A 20,041-nucleotide genomic window follows, 5' to 3' on the forward strand; every position below is an offset into this window, starting at 1 on the left:
CCGACTGTACCACGGATCACAGTTTATGGCAACCCCGAGCTGAGAGCCCGCTCCTCGGCTCCATCTCTGCAGCCGGCTTCCCCGCTCCGATACCTGGGAGCTCTGCCACACTCAGACACCCCGGGTCCTTCTGTGACCCCGAGGGTCCCAAGACCACACTGTCCCAGCGAGTGTTCCATCCCCCGCTTAGCCACTGGAGTGATGTCCCTCAGCAGAGCCGACTTCTAAAAGTTCCAATTTTGTGCTCCGCTGCTCTATCACTTGCCAGTAGCAGCCGACAGAGGCCCCCTCCCCCGCCGTCTATCCTCCTGAATATCAACTCGGACTCACTTCTTCGCACGTCCTACCTTCCAGAATGTGGTCACTTTTCTGTTCAGAGAGTTGCTGCTATTCTTTTCTTTGATCTCCTGTTGAGTTTGTAGGTGTTCAGAATGGTTTGATACCTATCTAGCTGAATTCCTGGGACCAGACGAAATTTAGGTCTCCTATTCCTCCGCCATCTTGCCCCCACCCTCCAAAAAGTTGCCTTCTTTTTTTTTTTTAAAAGATTTATTTATTTATTTATTTGAGAGAGCGAGAATGAGAGAGAGAGAGAGTACATGAGAGGGGGGAGGGTCAGAGGGAGAAGCAGACTCCCCGCTGAGCAGGGAGCCCAATGTGGGACTCAATCCCGTGACTCCAGGATCATGACCTGAGCTGAAGGCAGTCGCCCAACCAACTGAGCCACCCAGATTCCCCCGAAAAGTTGCCTTCTTAAGAAAAATGTAAAGTTGTCTAACTGGAGAGCCTGAAAACCTAGAGTAAAACCTAGGGTAAAACCTAGCCCTTAAACAAAGAGTACTGAACCTCTTTTTGTTCAGTTCTCTTTGTGTCTCAATTTCTTTTTTATAAGAACCCAATGAATAGTCAAATCTGTCTCTAGGCAGAGACATTCATAAAATGGGTAATGTCTCTATCATATCCTTGCCAGGTGGGCAAATAATTTATCTCAGCGTTCTCTCCTTTTGCTTGCCTTGAATATTCTCATCTAGTTCTGAATGTTGAATTGTGATTTTTCTATAAGCAACTGAAGTGAGAGGCAAAGTGAGTGGATTGTCCTGGTTCAGAAAGCAAGCAGGATTAGAAAACACTCAAGCCTTAATTTGAATAGTAGATACTATTTTTACATGATAATTTTTCAAAATTATTTATCATACATAAAACATAACCAACGAAATTTTGAATTTAATGCATAAAGCCATGAATTTTTCAAACACCCCTTTATAACCACATTATGGGTTAAAAGACATATGGTAGATTTGAAAATGAATTCTTTTTTTAAAAAAAGATTTATTTATTTGAGAGAGAGAGAGAGAGACGGGGGAGGGGCAGAGGAAGAAAGAGTCATAAGCAGACTCCACATTGAGCACAGAGCCAGACTCGGGGCTTGATCTCTCAACCCTAAGACCAGGACCTGAGCCGAAACCAAGAGTCAGATGCTTAACTGACTGCCCCACCCAGGTGCCCTGAAAATGAATTCTTGATATCAGAGGTTGCAAAGGTAGCTGAATACAACCTACATATACAGATGGTCCTTGACTTAGGATGGTTCCACTTAAGATTTTTCAACTTCAGGGTGATGCCAAAGTGATACACATTCAGTAGAAACTGTATTTCAAATTTTGAATTTTGACCTTTTCCCAGGCTAAAGATATGTGTTACAGTACTCTTCTGTGATGCTAAGCAGTGGTAGCTGCAGCTTCCAGTCAGCCACATGGTCATGAGTGTAAACAACCTATACACTGACAACCATTCTGTACCTTCCAACCAGTCTGCTTTTTACCTTCATTTTAGTATTCAACAAATTACTTGAGATATTCACCACTTTATTATAAAATAGGCCTTGTATTAGATGATTTTGCCCAACTGTGAGTTGGCAACTAATGCAGTTTGCCCAAATAATGTATGTGTTCTGAGCACATTTATGGTAGGTTAGGCTAAGCTATGATGTTCAGTAGATTAGGGGTATTAAATGCATTTTGACTTAGGGTATTTGTTTTTTGGGACATAACCCCATCATAAATAGAGGAAGATTTATATGTTTATTTTGGCCCCCATTGATTTTTATTTGAATTAATTGCCAAATTTTAATATTTGAGAGATTTCTCATAAATATCCAGATTATGATAGTCTCTTGAAATTTTGGAGCCAGAATTCTCAACAAACTTTCTTGGCTGGAACTGAGTGTCACCTATACCACCTAGAGGAGGGAACACACTTTCCCATTTGCCATAGTCCCCCACCTGGCCACAGCTCATTTGCCTGGTCCTGCCAGTGTTCAAATGTATAATTCCTGCTTTAGATATTAACTTTGAAAATTTTAGAAAATTCCTATGTACTTAATTTATAACTGCATTATTGTCCTTTTGTGATATATATTTTTAAATCTACTCTTTGGCATTTATCTGGTTTGTTTGCTTGTTTGTTTTTTACAAGCTATAATACTTCCCCACCTTTTTTATCACCAATATGTAATAGCTGTATCAGTGACTAGTTTTTGTTCATTTGATTATTCTGATTTCTCTTTTTTCTAAAGATCAATAAAACTACCTATGGAAGACGGATCATTTTTTGATGAAACAGATGTAATTTTCCCCACCTCGTTGCCCAAGGATCTTATCTATGGACCTGTGCTCCCACTGTCAGCCATTGCTGGGCTAGTAGGAGAAGAGGCAGAAACTTTCAGGGTAATTACCTGGCACCTCTTCCTGTTTGCTTATTTGATTCTCATAACCATCCATGAGACATGCAGGATAGAGAGGATCACCCTGGTTTTCAATACAGAGTAGCCCTGGAGATGACAAGAAATGAAGGCTCTGGAGTTTTGAGTTTGGTTAACTGGAAGGATGGCACTGATAACAGAAAGAGGGAGCCCAGACCTGATTTCAGTTTTGGACATATTGAATTTGGGGTGCTGGGAAGGCGTCCAGGTATAGATGCCGGGTGGAAGTTGGGCAAGCGGAACTATTGCTGGGGTGGAGAAGGTAGGGCTAGAGACACTGTTGCCAGAGTCATTACCATAGAAGGGTTAGTGGAGCACTGGAGTGGGGGAGGGATGATAGAAAGGAGAGTAAGGGTGTCGGGGAGAGAGCCAGAGAGGAAACTGATTTGCCAAGAATCGGGAGTTAGAAGATGACTCTGACAAGGAACACAGAAGTGGAACAAATCCAGGAGAGAAGAAGAAGGCCGTGGAAAATAGTGGAAGAAAGTTTCAAACAGGAGTTTGTTAACAGCTACACACTCATTCATTCAACATATTTATCAAGCTCCTCCTATGTAGCAGGCACTGTTTTAGGCAGTGGGATCTCATGATGACCAACCAGGCATAATCTCTACCCTTGGAGCTTACATTCTATCAGGGAGATAGTAACAACAACACCAAAAGTAAAGACATACATTAAATCATTGCAAAATGTGGTAATTATTATAATGGGATAAATGGGAAGGGGTTGACGTGAGGAAGAGATTAACATATCCTGGTCAAGGAAGGCTGCTGGGGAGACAACACTTACCCTAAGATTCGAAGGAAAAGGAGGCTCAGTGCTACAAACAGGGTCAAGAGTGTTCAGGCAGAGGGTGCAGTATGTGCAAAGGCCCTGGGGGAAAGAAACTAAATCCGTGTGTTTGAGAAGCTACCTGTAGTGGCTGCAGCACAGAAAATGAGGGGGAAGTGGGGTGAGGTGCAGGTCAGGGGGTAGGCAGGGAGCAGAGATAGCACAGGCAGGTCCTTTGGGAAACAAGAGCTTGATTCTGCTTAGCCTCTCGAACTTAGGTTATGCTAATATTTGTGTTAAAACTCCAAGCCAAGGATAAAGGAAGTAGAAGCTCCCAAATATTTTGACCACTGCAGAGAATTAAGCTATAGATGTTAAAAATAACTCAGTGGTAATTAGTTTATTAAAAATTTCTGGCAAGCAAGAGAAAAGGTTGTGTATGCTCTTAGTATTTCCTCTAAAGGATGATCATTGTTCACTTTTTAAATACAGAAAATGACCAATTCTTTTTAATAGCACAAATCCTAGCCTTAGGAATACAACCACACTCAGCCACAATGGGGCAGCAAAGTAAATACAAATAGATCAGCCATCAAGGTTTACAACTTGAAAAAAATGCTTCTGTGGTTAGTATTTGATGCCTAGGAACCCACATTTTCAACCATCTAGAATCTTTTCTTCTGCCATAAATTTCTGTAAGAGCCCTTGTCTTTCACATTTTGCACAACAGGATGAACCCTACCTAAAATATGTAAAATTCAGGCATCTGTCTTTGTCATTTGAAAAATGCTACAAAATGCCTTCTTTAAATACTTAAATGTGGAGCCACCATTTTTTAAAATGCTCATAATAAACAGACATATTTGTTTCCTAGGATTTTTTTACTCAGTGCATTTTAACCTTTTTCTGAAAACAGAAATTTAATGCTAAAGTTCTACACTTTAAAATCACACAAGGAATGTTAATAAAGCCATATACTTTACATTTACTTACAAATTCATTTTTCCAATATTTATTTTTTCATCTTATAGATAAGTAAGGTGAAAAAAATGGCTAAAACATTGATTAATGTCTATACAGTGAGTGAAAGCATAACCAAAAATAGATCTCAAATGTCTTTATTCTATTCCTTCCTTTGAATGACATTTCTTATGATGTGGCTACCAACCAATGGCAAAGAAATGAGTAATGAACTGATCTATATAAATAAGAGTCTTAAAAATTGACAGGCTATGGACTTTTACAAAATCACAAATATTAAATACTCCCATTATGTCTCTTGTAGCTAACACTATAAAGGCACATTATACGCCTTTAAATAGGCCTGCATCACATTACACAACTTATTTAAGGCATGAGAAACAGTATCTAGCAGTAGCATGGGGGCAATCAAAGGCAGATATTATCTGGGCAGAAACTGGATCCAAGATAATGAATTTAATCTCAAGTGTCCAGTTTTCTTTTTCCATCTACCTTTTTTTTTTAAACAGAAGTCACTATATAGGAATTCCTTTTATAAACAAGTATTCTGAAACGTATTTGGATACTTACATTTTTTAAAGCCATAGTATTAAGTTGGATTCTAATTTTTCATGTTTGGTCTTCAAGTGATCAAAATGTTTGATTTATGATTCCAGAAAGCTAAACAATGAGGTGATATTATCAACAAATATTTTTATACTATTGGCACATTTTTCTTTTAAAATTTTTAGAATTTTTGGAATTAAAAACTATTGTTTCTGTTCGCATAATTCATATTGTATCACATTCATTTTTAAGTGGCACAGAACATATTTATTGATGAAAGAGAGTAATAGAAAGATCAGCCCAGGTTTATCTTAAAGTAAGAAAAGTCAAACACAATACTAGTTTAACATAATAAGGCAGAAAAGTCCAAGTTTTAAATCTTCACCTTCTGTTGCATACACATAGATCCACTGGTGTGAGAACCAGATATGTGTGTTTTTTAAAAGATTTTTGAACCCATTGCCATAATGGAAGAGTCTGTACCTTTGTGATATATAGCCTAAGGTTAGATGTCATCAAGACAACCTAAGAAACTTTTAAATAATGGTACTTAAATAATGACATTCAGTGAGTAACTCTTCCCTATGAGTCAAATCTCAATTAGATACCACAAAAATGTCATTAATCAGCCGCAGTTTAATCCTTTTGGGTGGTTTTGCTCCCCCCTCCTTTTGGCCCATAGGGTGGCCACATTATTAATCAAGTATTTATTTTTAACAATCCAAGGCTATGAGGGCATGAAATAGATCAATCATTGATCAAAGTCAATATATCCTTTTAAAGAATTATCATGGTGACTGCTGCTATGTATGGTTTTTGCCTTAGACATATTTCAGGTTCCATTCCAAATGATAAGTCTCTCTCCACACTTCCTTCACTCCACCAGGAAGAACCACGTGCTTTCTCATCAATGCTCCCATAATATTTAACACCCCTCTGCTATAACCTACCATGTTTTCTGATTCTGATATTTGTTGATACTTCTTCTTCCCTCAACAAGTGATCATCCTGTTGAGAAGAGGGATCCCTTAGGACTTGGCACAATGCCTGGTATATAACCAACATCCAATAAATGTTTGTTTAAATATCAATTACATAACAAATTTATATCTGTTGAGAATCTAGTCTACTAGATAGTTACTTTGACATAGTTGCTCCATAGATAGTTACTACTACTAGATAGTTACTTTGACAGCACCACACCTGCTTTACCTTGAATCTACAAACCAGTCCTAAATTAAAAGAATAGTATATAATACATTATTCAAATTGAGTATTTATTAGAAAGGTGGCTTGCATATATTGAGGAGTTTTTAATGGAAAAACGACTGTTTATATAGATTTGCAGTATTCCCCAACTTCTGCTTTATTTTTCTCCATAGTGCTTTTCAACAAATAATCTTCTATATATTTAACTTCTTAACTTATTTTTATTCTGTTTCCCCTCACCAGGATGTAAGCCCCATGAGGGCAGGGAATTTTTTGTCTGTTTTGTTCACCGCTACATCCCTGTGCCTAGAACAGTACCTGGAATGTAGTTAAGTGTCCAATAAATATTTGTTAGATGAACGAAAACATGAACAAAAGAATGGAATAAACATGGAGCTCTCAAGGAACTTAAAAAATTCTGTTAATTTGGCCAATAGCTTAGTAAAAATGTTTTCTGTTCCAATGGGTGTAAGGATCCTAAAGAAAGCAAAGCATTATGTTATAGCTAATGTAATTCTAAATAATGCTATAGCATAACAAAAAGCTCAGATAGTACTAAATGTTATGTTCTCAATATAAATAAATAAGTAAACTAGTATGTTTGACTTGTTTAAATAGAAAGGAAGGAGTGCTATTATTATGATATCCAGAATTCAGAATTTTAATCAGTGCTGTGAGGAGCATTTGCCCTGAAAAGCTACCACAGCTGCCTTGACCTCCAGGAAGGAGAACAGGTAGGCCTATATTAAAAGGAGACTTGCTCCATGCTGACAAAGGGGGCTCTCCCCTGCTGGACATGAGTATTTAAAGCTGCAGGGGACATACCACTGAGGTATTACAATCTAAAGCAGAGATCAACAAACCATGACAGGCTTTTGTTTGGCCCCAAGCTAAGAATGTTCTTTTATACTTTTTTACAGAGGTGTTTAAAAATATAATGGGGATATATGTCAGAGACCTATGTGGTCCACAAAGCCTAAAATATTCACTGCCTTTTCCTTTACAGGAAAAGTTTGTCTTAGATCCTTGTCCATATTATTTTTACTCCCCAAAGCCAACTTTTCTTTTAGACACATTCCATAGATTTTGTGCGTTTCTCTGAGTTTTCCATGGTATCAAAATCACATAGGATGTTTCATGAACCACATTAGAGAGGCCACCAGAATCAGGCAAGTGTCCTCTTCTCATTTCCCATAAAAGCTAACTAAGCAAAGGACCTAGGCCAAACTCTCCATAGCCACTCAAGGAAAATCATATCCACACCCCACTGCAGAATCAGGAGGGTGAAACGATGACAAAAGTCTTCCTCAAAAAGGGTGATCTTAGCTAGACACTGACTTTCGTAGATTCAAGACGCCAAAAAACTCTACCAAGAAACAGTGTAGAAGTTACTACTCAAAATTTTCATGAAAATCTGTGACACTAGAACTCTAAATGTGCTGGCAAAACCAGCTTATATAGTCTTACTGAATTAAAATATAGAGAGATAAATGGAGCAAGGAAGGATAAGTACACTTAGCTCTTGACAAATGGCAGGATCAATGAATATACATAGGTCTTAACATGGCTCTTAAACCATGCATGCAGTCTTAACACAAGGTTTCTGATCTTTCCCTGAAGCCTAAAGATGATCTATATCCTTTGCTTCACCCATCTATGCACTGCTGGACTCCAACAAGTGACCTATATGTTGGCTGTGAAGAGGGTCATCTTTTAATGGTTAATGGAGAAACCTTGAAGGTGACTCTACTTAATAAGATAGAAGACAAAGTACCAACGGGTGAGAAACTGCTTTACTTCATTATTCCTAGAAGTGTAGCCATTGGTGATGGTTTTACACGTGAAGATGGATGTTTGTTCCCTATTTTTCTCCTTCTTAGAGCCATCTTTGATTCTTTCTTTCCTTTATCCCATAGTTAGTTACCAAGTCCTGTGGGTGTTCCTCATAGCTAGTGCTTATTGACTGTACTAGGCTGTAGGCATTCTGCTATACTCTGTATGTATATTTCATGTAATTCTCAAAATACGTTATAAAGAGATATATTTTCATCTCCATGAGACAGATGAGAAAATGGAAGCATTGAGAGATTAAGAAAAATGCCCAAATTCACATAACTAGTAAACTGTGGAGCTGACACCTAAACCCAGGCACTAAGACTTTAGAGTCCAAGTTCTTAGCTCCTATGCTGTATCCTTTCACATTTTGATTTCTGCAGCAACCTTAGGACTGACTTCATTGGCCTTAATCTACAGCTAACCCAAAGCAGGCATCTCATCCCTGCCAAACTGTCCTTAAAGACCGTTTCAGCATGCAATTCAAGGGCTGCTCTGCCTTGATTCCAAGCCCTCTTTAATTTGATCCTCCTTCTCCATTCACACTCTTTCCTTCGACTCCCCAGGATGAGTTTTCTGATCTAGCTAGGCATTTCTTCCTGTCATTTCACAGACCTGCCTCCTAGCTCACTCCCTTGCCAATTGACTCTCTGAATCCTTGAGCTTCTAGCTCAATACCACCTCCTACAGCAAGTTTCCCCCAGGACAGTACCCCTCATCTAGTCCTGCTCCCATTCCCTGACTCAGACTTCACTGGGGCCATTAGGTTTGACTTTCCTGCCCCCGCCGTGACTTCCCTTTACTGTCACTTGTACCCTCCAGGCTATGTTCTCTCTAATCTTGCATCCACACTGCCATCCCAACCTTAGGGCAAAAGTTCGGTGCCCCTCTGTGGGATCCATCAGACTCACTCCCTTGTTAGAGCCTCATCCTGTGCTTTCACAATTTCCTTTGTGCATGTCTGTCTTCCCACCAGGTATCAATTCTTTAAAGTCAGGAACTATGTTTTACTTATCCTTTGACTCCAAAGTTTAATCCCAGAGATTGCTACAGAGTAAATTACTGCCTATATGTGTTTGTAAAGTGATTCAAAAGCAATGTTTCTCATTTTCAAACTGTTGTCACATCTGTAATATGTTATACACAATTTAGGACTTAATCATGTATAGTCTTATATTGTTTACTATTTCCTTCTTCTATACTATTCCTAATAATTTTCATGGTACTTTATAAATGCTTTAGTATAAATATTTGTCTAACCTCTACAATGTGGAAGACACTAAGCAAGGTGCCTCAGAGGTGACATAAATGGCAAATATATGATCTTATAATTTTCACCCTCAAGGGATTTATATTTTATTAAAGAGAATTAAACAAGTAGATAATTATAGCCAGGTAGATTAAGATAATTTTATTAAAGCGAAACTTAACAAAGTGTTATGGGAATTCAAATGAGGGAAACAGGCCAAGTTAAGTCATTTTGAAGGTGGATTTGAAATCGCCCTTGCAGGATGGGTTCACAGGCACATGAGGGTAGGCTGAGTTTCGGTCAATGGCATCTGCAGAGACAAGAAAAACTGGGGAAGGTTGAGACACAAGAAGTGGTCCAGTCTGTCTGGAGCATGGAGTGTTACACAGGGCTAGTGGGGAACAAAGGGACATATATGCCATGTCTGACCTTGAATGTCCAGCTAAGATGTTTATACTCAATTCAGCTGATAGTGGACAGACCTCAAAAACTCCTGAATGGGGATGTACCCCAAATAGAATTGTGCATGGGCAGATTATTTTAGCCATCATTCAAGAAAGGACGATCCTAGAAGCAGGTGGCTATAAGCAACCAGCACCTAGACTACGCCTTGAGTCATAAGAACCTGGACTCTAGTGGTACTTGGATTGGAAAAGAAGGAACTGCTGGGAAGTAAATAGTCTGAAGGAAAAGACAGTATGCTTCTTAGCATCTGGCAAAATGCCAAGGTGTAGTATACAGTAAATAAATAATTTGATGGATGCTCTCTGAGCTTTTGATCTTATAGTTCTCATGGTTTATCTACATAAAAGGTAATACTCTTTTGTTCTTTTCCCCCAAGGACAATATTTTATTAATAACAATTATTCTTATAGAACATTTTTTCTTTTTACTTTCTTTTTATCCACTTTTATTTATTTACTGAGGTTTGAATTTACACACCATAAAATGTACAAATCTTAAGTATGCAGCTTGATAATAAGTTAGGTTTGGTTTTATTTATTTTTTCCTGACATCTTAAAATCTCTGACAATGCTTTCCTAAAATAAGAAAATATATTAGCTATATAATTCTATAATGTTAGTTACACAGATCTGATGATACAGAACTTTAAAAAACTCATGTGATTTACATTAGTAATCAATGCTGAGCAGCTTTTATTATTCATCGTTTGGAAGGCATAATAGCACATATTCTGATAGGAAGTTGATTTTTGGAAAGGATTACAGAGAAATGAATAGTCCTAGGAAAGCAAGAGATTAATTACTTTGTATTGCACTTTTAATTATATGTCACCTGTTTTACCTTGTTTTTCTTTTCCAAAAGAGGGAAGAAATCTTATCAGTCCAGTCACCATGGTATATCAGAAGGGAGGAGTGCTTATTTCTGGAATTGTAATGTATTTTTTTCTTCAAAATTAATTGCTTTCAAGAATATATACAATTTCCATTTGCTGCTACTTACTATTATGAGTCATAATTTGGGATGTCAGGTTCTGTCAGATTATTAATTAAAATTGTTTTCTTTTTTGATACAATTATAAAACTCTATATGGATAATTTTTCAAATATATATAAAAGTAGAGAGAGAACAGTATAATGGACTGCCATATATCTAGACTATTGCAAATAATCAAAAATAGAATTAAAAACTCAGAACACCTAATATCTGTCACCCAACTTCATGCCTGTTTGTACACTTAATACATTGGGTTGTCAGACACAAATAGAACCTTTTGTCTAAGCTTCAGCTTAGCCCCTTGTGTATACTCATTTAGCTTACATGTATTACACTGTTATTGTTCATATTAGAATTAGCATTAATGGCCTTCATTTACTTGGTGCTTACTTTGTACCAGGCATCATGCTAAGTGCTTTGCTTGTATTATCTTATCAGTTCTCATAATGACACTATCAAGTAGGAATATTGACATTCTCCTTATACAGAGGAAGGAGCCAAGCCTTACAGAGTTCACCAGCCAGTAAATGGAGTTGCTGAGGCTTGAACCCAGATGTGTCAAACTCCAAAGTCTTTGCTCTCATTTATTAGAGCATGCAGCCTCAGTTAAGTATGAAAAGGGGTCAGACTACATTGCTTTTCCATGGTGTTGTATCAGTGCTAAGGTATGGAGCCTACCTACACTAAAATCTCAGGTCGACTGGTAGATGTCCCAAGACATCTGTTAGTGGGACTGTTAGCTTTTTCTCTTCCATTGCTACAGATCACATTTCCAGGACCCTGAGGGCAGTTAGCCCATGATGTCAGGGTGAGAGATGTAGCTCCACCAATGAGAAGCAATCTGGAGCTCATAAACCTACACTCAGGTGGTAATCCATCCCCCTCCCCTGCAACCTTGCAACAGACTATCCTCTCCCCCGGCACCCTCCACCCCCGCCACCCCACCTCCTACATTTAGTCTGCATTTATGGCCTTTTATGACTTTTGTCCTTCTCAAGGCCACCCTTGGCATTTTTTACTTTTATTTTCATTTATTTTTATTTTTTTCAGAGAGAGAGAGAGCATGAGCAGGGAGGGGCAGAGGGAGAAAGAGAGAGAGAATCTTAAGCAGTCCCTACACTCAGTGCAGAACCCAGCACAGGGCTCCATCTCATGACCCTGAGACCATAACCTGAGCTGAAATCAAGAGTCAGGTGCTAAACAAGCTGAGCCACCCAGGCAACCCTCACCCTTGACATTTTTTAAAACCTAGTTTAGGGGCACCTGGCTGACTCAGTCAGAAGAGCATGTGACTCTTGATATTGGGGTTGTGAGCTCAAGCCCCACATTGAGGGTAGAGATTACTTAAAAAATAAAATTAAAAAAAAACAAAACAACTAGTTTAAAGGAGTGGTTGGAGCATGTACTCCATGAGAAATGGAGAATGATGTTGAGTTTGGAGAAAGCACCTTGCATGTTTTATCCCCTAGTTCCCAAGTATGTGAACCCAGCCATCTCACTAATGCATATACTCTAGTTATAGTGAGATCCAATCTAGAAATGATGGATTAATTTGCCCAAAGCCTCTTCACTACTGTGAAAACAGCTCAAATTCCTCTTGAGAATAGTTAAATGAACCTAAATCTGTTTACGGCCAACCAACCAACTGATTTTTACGGGATACTTGCCCTCTTTCTAGCACTGTGAAAGAAACACAAAAGGAGGATATAAAGGAAATAAACAGCACACTCCCTACCTTTGGGTCATTTAGGGACAAAAGAAATGTATATAATAATGATTAAATAATATATATTAAGGCTAGTGTTCCTTGAAGTAAGGAGACTGCTATATATATATACAAGCCACATAATGAACTGCTTCATTTGCCCTACCCTCCTGTATAATGAAGAAAGTGGTAAAAAGATAGATGCTAGATGGATGGAACTAGAGGGTGTTATGCTAAGCGAAATTAGTCAGTCAGAGAAAGACAAATACCATATGATTTCACTCATATGTGGAATTTAAGAAACAAAACAGATGAACATAGGGGAAGGGAAGGAAAAATAAAATAAGATGAAAATTGAGAAGGAGGCAAACCATAAGAGACACTGAAGGAAACAAACAGGGTTGCTGGAGGGGAGGTGGAAGGGGGAAAGGGATAATTGGGTGATGGGCATTAAGAAGGTAATTGATGTAATGAGCACCAGGTGTTATATGCAACTGATGAATCACTAAATTCTACCCCTGAAACTAATAAAAAAAAATTTCTACCTTCATTAAAGAAGACATTACTTGGGAAAAAAAAAGATAGATGCTAGAGAAATTCAAAGAAAGGAGAGATCCATAAAATTTTAGGTCACAGAATTTTGTGTCACAAGAGATAAAATTGAAATGACCACGAAGGGTGGTTAAAAGTTGCCTAAATAAAGATAAGACAGGGCATTCTAGATAATGTAAGCATTGATGATGTTTCCAAAAATAAACTGTGGATGGTAGTCAATAAGTCTTAGCTTGTTTGACATGGAAAGTATACTCTGCATTGACTGAGACTGATTTTCTTTGTTTATCTCATTGTTTTGGTCACTAGGATGGCTTTGTGTATTCTTTTACTATTAAAGATTCAACTTACAAAGTAGAGGATTTTCTTGAGATTGAAGAGCCTGTGGCACATATGATGTTTTCTCCAAATTACCACATGTTGCTGATTCAAACAGACAAGGTATGCTAGATGGTGATTTCTTGATATACAGTTTTCAAATATTATTATCATTGCACTGCAGGAATGAAGGGCATAGTGCTACATAGTGATACTGTACTAGTCAGGACTCCTTTGGTTACAAATGAAAAAATACCTAACTTAAAAGATGTAAACAACAAAAAGTGTTTATTTATTCATTTGTTTATTTTTGTGCATGTAACTAAAAGGGCAATGAGTTAATCTGAATCCAGGGACTCCCATGATGCTGCTGACCTTGTTTTGTGACCATCTCTTGGCTCTGTTCCCTCTCTGCTGTCGCCCTTCCCATGCAGATTCTCCTGTGAGGTGTCCAGAGAGCCTCCTGCAACTCTAGTTTATATTTCTACCCTCATGGTGACCCTAGTGGAAAGACACCATGAAAAAATGTCCTGGAATTTAGATTCATTGTACTTACTTGGGTCACCTCTCTACCCCTGTGGCAATTACTATGTCCAGGAGGATTCTAAGCTGTCATTGGCCAGGCCTAAGTCACATGCCTACACTTGTAGAGTCAACCCAACCAAACATGGACTGAGATTGGGGTCATAGATACTTCTCTAAGGAAAATATGGGTTCTGTAAAAGAAGAAGAGAAGGGGAATAAATGCAGGATAAAATGAAATGTCCATCTCAATTACACTGTTAGAAAGACTCCTAATTAATGGAATGACTCTCAAAAGTCAGGGTTAGCAGTAGTTTATATTGTTAGGCAATGACTTTAGATGGATTTTAAGAAAAGATCAATGATTTTCTGCCTAAAGGAAACTTAAATTTAAATATGGAAAGATTTCATTTGCTGGTAAATACCTGAAGTTAAAACAACTGTGCTATGTTTTAATAAATAACAAATAAATGACAATCCTAAAATATCTATGGAGAACAGGAAACAACAAAAAAATATAACATAACAGAAGGGAGAAAGACTGAAATAGAACTTCTTCAAAAGAGAAAATATATTTAAAAAGTAAAAAATAAATATGTCTGACAGAAGTTGGACACAGCCGAAGAGAGAATTAGTGAACTGGAGATAGATCAAAAGAAGTTATCTAGAATGTAGCCCGGATATACAGAAGGGAGCTTAAGAGACATGAATGATACAGTGTATGTTGGACTGGAACCCCAGAGAGGAGAGAGAGTGGGGTAAGACAATATTTAAAGAGATATTTTCCAGAACTGATGAAGACATGAATTTACAGATTCAAGAGGCCCACTGAATCTCAAGCAGAATACCTAAAAAGATAACCACACTTAGACTTAACAAAGTGAAACTGTTGAAAACCAAAGACAGAAAATCCTAAAAGCAATCAGAAAGAAAAACAGATTATTTCAAAGGAATTTCAACTAGACTAACAGCTGACTTGTCTGTGGCAATAATATAAGTAAGAAATAGTGGAATGCTACCTTCCATGTAGAGCAGGAGGGATCAGAAAACTATGGCCCTGTAGGCCAAAACCAGCCTGCTGCTTGTTTTTACAAATCAAGTTTTATTGGAACACAGTCACACCCATTAATTTATGTATTGTCTATGGCTGCTTTCACACTACAATGGTAGAATTAAGTAGTTGTGAGAGATCACATGGCCAGCAAAGCCTAACATATTTACTATCTGTCCACTTATAGAAAAAGTATGCTGATGTAATGAAATAAGCTAACTACCACCTGGAATTCTATACCCAGTGAGTATACTTTTCAGTATAGGGGTGAAAAAAGAAATTTTTAGACGCTCCAAAACTGAGTTTGTCAGCAACAAACCATTACTACAGAAAATTCTAAAGAATGTACTTCAGGGAGAAGGAAAGATGGCGGAGGAGTAGGGGACCCTATTTCAACTGGTCCCCGGAATTGAGCTGGATATCTACCAGACCACTCTGAGCACCCATGAAACCAGCCTGAGATGTAAGAAGATCTGGATCTCTACAAGCAGAATATTGCAGGCGGTTGGTTTTGAGGTACGAATTGGGGAGCCCTGATTCCACGGGCAGATATCGGAGGATAAACAGCAGTGGGAGGGTGCCTGGCTGTGGGGATCCTACACCGCCAGGGAGCGACAGCCTCGCACGCTGGGGACGGGGCACAGACTCGCAGACCAGTAGCGGTGGGAAAGGACTTTAGGGCACCTCCGGGGCGGAAACTCGGAGCGGCAGGGTCACGTGGGCGAACTGGGAGCGGCTGGCGGTTTTAGAAGCACAAAGGGCAGAGACGTGCCCCAACCTGGAGGCAGGACTGGGGGCACTGCGGAGGGGCGCACAACCCAGGACGCTGCAGTTTATAGCAGCACGGACAGAAATAGAGACCGTGTGGCCTGGAGAACTCACTGAAGAACAGACTGCGGTCTCTCTGCTCTGAGGCAGAGGGTTGGAAATGGTCTCTTCTGTTCTGACTCGCGGAAGAGATGTGGAAAGCCACCAGGGAAAGCCGCCAGAGAACAAAAGCCCCCAAAACTGATTCCTGCTGAGCCCATCCCCCGCCACAGTGGGGCAGGGCAACTCCACCCAAACAGGGTTGCCTGAGTAACAGCACGGCAGGCCCCTCCCTCAGAAGACAGGCTGGGAAAACAAGAGGCCAGCAACCCTAAGGTCCCAAGAAAACAGGTGCATCTTGCTTCGGTTCTGGTCAATAATTTGGATTCTATACATTCCCTCAAACACCCATCAACAGAATGACTAGGAGGAGGAACCCCCAAAATAGAAAAGACTCAGAGATTAAGACTTTAATGCAGATTTACAAATGGATGCAGATATAACCAAGATGTCAGAGATGGAATTCAGGCTAGCAATTATGAAGACAATGGCTAGAATGGAGAAATCAATTAATGGCAACATAGAGTGTCTAAGGGCAGAAAGGAAAGATGAATTGGCAGAACTTAAAAATGCTATCAATGAGATCCAACCCAATCTAGATAATCTAACAGCTAGGGTGAGTGAGGCAGAAGAACGAACAAGCAACCTGGAAGACAATATAATAGATAAAAAGGGAAAAGAGGAGGCCAGGGAAAAACAACTCAGAATCCATGAAAATAGAATCAGAGAAATAAGTGACACCATGAGGCATTCCAATGTCAGAATAATTGGAATCCTGGAGGGAGTGGAGAGAGAGAGAGGACTAGAAGATGTATTTGAGCAAATCGTAGCTGAGAACTTCCCTAATCTGGGGAATGAAACAAACATTCGCGTCCTAGAGGCAGAGAGGACCCCTCCTAAGATCAAGGAACACAGGCCAACACCGGCATGTAATAGTAAAACTTGCAAATCTTAGAACCAAGGAAACCATCCTAAGGGCAGTTAGGGGGAAGAGATTCCTTACGTACAGAGGGAGGAACATCAGAATAACGTCAGACCTATCCACAGAGACCCGGCAAGCCAGAAAGGCCTGGCAAGACATATTCAGGGTACTAAATGAGAAGAACATGCAGCCAAGAATACTTTATCTGGCAAGGCTGTCATTTAGAATGGACGGAGAGATGCAGAGCTTCCACGACCGGCAGAAACTGAAAGAATATGTGACCATTAAGCCAGCCCTGCAAGAAATATTAAGGGGGGTTCTATAAAAGGACAAAGACCCCAAGAGTGATCTACAACAGTAATTTACAGGGACAATCTATAAAAACAACGTCTTCACAGGCAACATGATGACAATTAATTCATATCTCAACGTGAATGGCCTAAATACTCTCATAAAATGGCACAGGGTTGCAGATTGGATAAAAAGACAGGACCCATCCATATGCTGCCTACAAGAGACTCATTTTGAACCTAAAGATACATCCAGACTGAAAGTGAAGGAATGGAGATCCATCTTCCATGCCAGCGGACCTCAAAAGAAAGCTGGGGTAGCAATTCTTATATCAGACAAATTAGATTTTAAACTAAAGTCTGTAATTAGAGACACAGAAGGACACTATATCATTCTTAAAGGGTCTATCCAACAAGAAGATCTAACAATTGTAAATATCTATGCCCCCAACATGGGAGCAGCCATCTACATAAGCCAACTGTTAACCAAAATAAAGAGTCATATTGATAAGAATATGTTAATTGTAGGAGACCTCAATACTCCACTCTCAGCAATGGACAGATCATCTAAGCAGAAAATCAACAAGGAAACAAGAGCTTTGAATGATACATTGGACCAGATGGACCTCATAGATATTTACAGAACATTCCACCCTAAAACAACAGAATCATTCTTCTCGAGCGTGCATGGAACTTTCTCCAGAATAGACCACATACTGGGTCACAAATCAGGTCTCAACCAATACCAAAAGATTGAGATTATTCCCTGCATATTCTCAGACCACAATGCTTTAAAACTGGAACTCAATCACAAGAAAAAATTTGGCAGAAATTCAAACACTTGGAAGCTAAAGACCACTCTGCTCAAGAATGTTTGGGTCAACCAGGAAATCAAAGAAGAACTTAAACAATTCATGGCAATCAATGAGAACAAAAACACATTGGTCCAAAACCTATGGGATACTGCAAAGGCAGTCCTAAGGGGGAAATACATAGCCATCCAAGTCTCACTCAAAAAAACAGAAAAATCCCGAATTCACCAACTAACTCTAAACCTTAAAGAACTAGAGAAAAAGCAACAAATGATGCCTAAGCCATGCATTAGAAGAGAAATAATTAAAATTAGAGCAGAAATCAATGAAATTAGAAACCAGAAACACAGTAGATCAGATCAACAAAACTAGAAGTTGGTTCTTTGAAAGAATTAATAAGATCGATAAACCACTGGCCAGACTTATCCAAAAGAAGAGAGAAAGGACCCAAATTAATAAAATTATGAATGAAAGGGGAGAGATCACGACTAACACCAAGGAAATAGAAACAATTATTAGAAATTATTATCAACAACTATATGCCAATAAACTGAGCAATCTGGATGAAATGGAGGCCTTCCTGGAAACCTATAAGCTGCCAAGACTGAAACAGGAAGAAACTGACAACCTGAATAGGCCAATAACCAGTAACAGGATTGAAGCCGTGATCGAAAACCTCCCAAAAAACAAGAGTCCAGGGCCTGATGGATTCCCTGGGGAATTCTACCAAACATTCAAAGAAGAAATAATACCTATTCTACTGAAGCTGTTTCAAAAAATAGAAACAGAAGGAAAACTTCCAAACTCATTCTATGAGGCCAGCATTACCTTAATCCCCAAACCAGGCAAAGACCCCATCAAAAAGGAGAATTTCAGACCGATATCCCTGATGAATATGGATTCCAAAATCCTCAACAAAATCCTGGCTAATAGGATCCAACAATACATTAAAAGGATCATCCACCACGACCAAGTGGGATTTATCCCCGGGATGCAAGGGTGGTTCAACATTCGCAAATCAATCAATGTGGTAGAACACATTAATAAGAGGAGGCAGAAGAACCATACGGTCCTCTCAATTGATGCAGAAAAAGCATTCAACAAAATCAAACATCCTTTCCTGATTAAAACTCTTCAGAGTATAGGGATAGAGGGAACATTCCTCAAGTTCATAAAATCCATCTATGAAAAACCCACAGCGAATATCATCCTCAATGGGGAAAAGCTGAGAGCCTTTCCCTTAAGATCAGGAACACATCAAGGATGCCCACTCTTGCCACTATTGTTCAACATAGTACTAGAAGTCCTAGCAACAGCAATCAGACAACAAAAAGAAATAAAAGGTATTCAAATTGGCAAAGAAGAAGTCAAACTCTCTCTTTTCGCAGACGACATGATACTTTATGTGGAAAACCCAAAAGACTCCACCCCCAAATTACTAGAACTCATACAGCAATTCAGTAATGTGGCAGGATACAAAAATCAATGCACAGAAATCAGTTGCTTTCTTATACACTAACAATGCAACTGTAGAAAGAGAAATTAGAGAAACGATTCCATTTACAATAGCACCAAAAACCGTAAGATACCTTGGAATAAACCTAACCAAAGAGGTAAAAGATCTATACTCTAGGAACTACAGAACACTCATGAAAGAAATTGAAGAAGACACAAAAAGATGGAAAAATATTCCATGCTTATGGATCAGAAGAATAAACATTGTTAAAATGTCTATGCTACCCAGAGCAATCTATAACTTCAATGCCATCCTGATCAAAATTCCAATGACATTTTTCAAAGTGCTGGAACAAACAATCCTAAAATTTGTATGGAATCAGAAAAGATCCTGAATCACCAAGGAAATGTTGAAAAAGAAAAACAAAGCTGGGGGCATCACATTGCCCGATTTCAAGCTATATTACAAAGCTGTGATCACCAAGACAGCATGGTACTGGCACAAAAACAGACATACAGTCCAATGGAACAGAATAGAGAACCCAGATATGGACCCTCAACTCTATGGTCAAATAATCTTTGACAAAGCAGGAAAAAACATGCAATGGAAAAAAGACAGTCTCTTCAATAAATGGTGTTGGGAAAATTGGACAGCCACATGCAGAAGAATGAAACTCGACCATTCTCTAACACCATTCACAAAGATAAACTCAAAGTGGATGAAAGACCTCAATGTGA

The 20,041-nt window shown here is 38.9% G+C and overlaps 1 protein-coding gene across 1 annotated transcript in view; it reads left to right on the forward strand.

The window, feature by feature from the left end:
* The window catches only part of CFAP43 (cilia and flagella associated protein 43), a 111,343-nt gene that overhangs the window by 17,709 nt on the left and 73,593 nt on the right, over positions 1 to 20,041 (forward strand). Inside the window, exons 5-8 of the mRNA XM_078077143.1 lie at positions 2,576 to 2,726; positions 7,890 to 8,049; positions 10,678 to 10,745; positions 13,376 to 13,507. Coding sequence (XP_077933269.1) covers positions 2,576 to 2,726; positions 7,890 to 8,049; positions 10,678 to 10,745; positions 13,376 to 13,507 — 511 coding nt within the window. The remainder of the gene's footprint in view (positions 1 to 2,575; positions 2,727 to 7,889; positions 8,050 to 10,677; positions 10,746 to 13,375; positions 13,508 to 20,041) is intronic.

The sequence above is a fragment of the Halichoerus grypus genome, chromosome 7 (genome assembly GCF_964656455.1).
Source record: "Halichoerus grypus chromosome 7, mHalGry1.hap1.1, whole genome shotgun sequence".
Lineage (NCBI taxonomy): Eukaryota > Metazoa > Chordata > Mammalia > Carnivora > Phocidae > Halichoerus > Halichoerus grypus.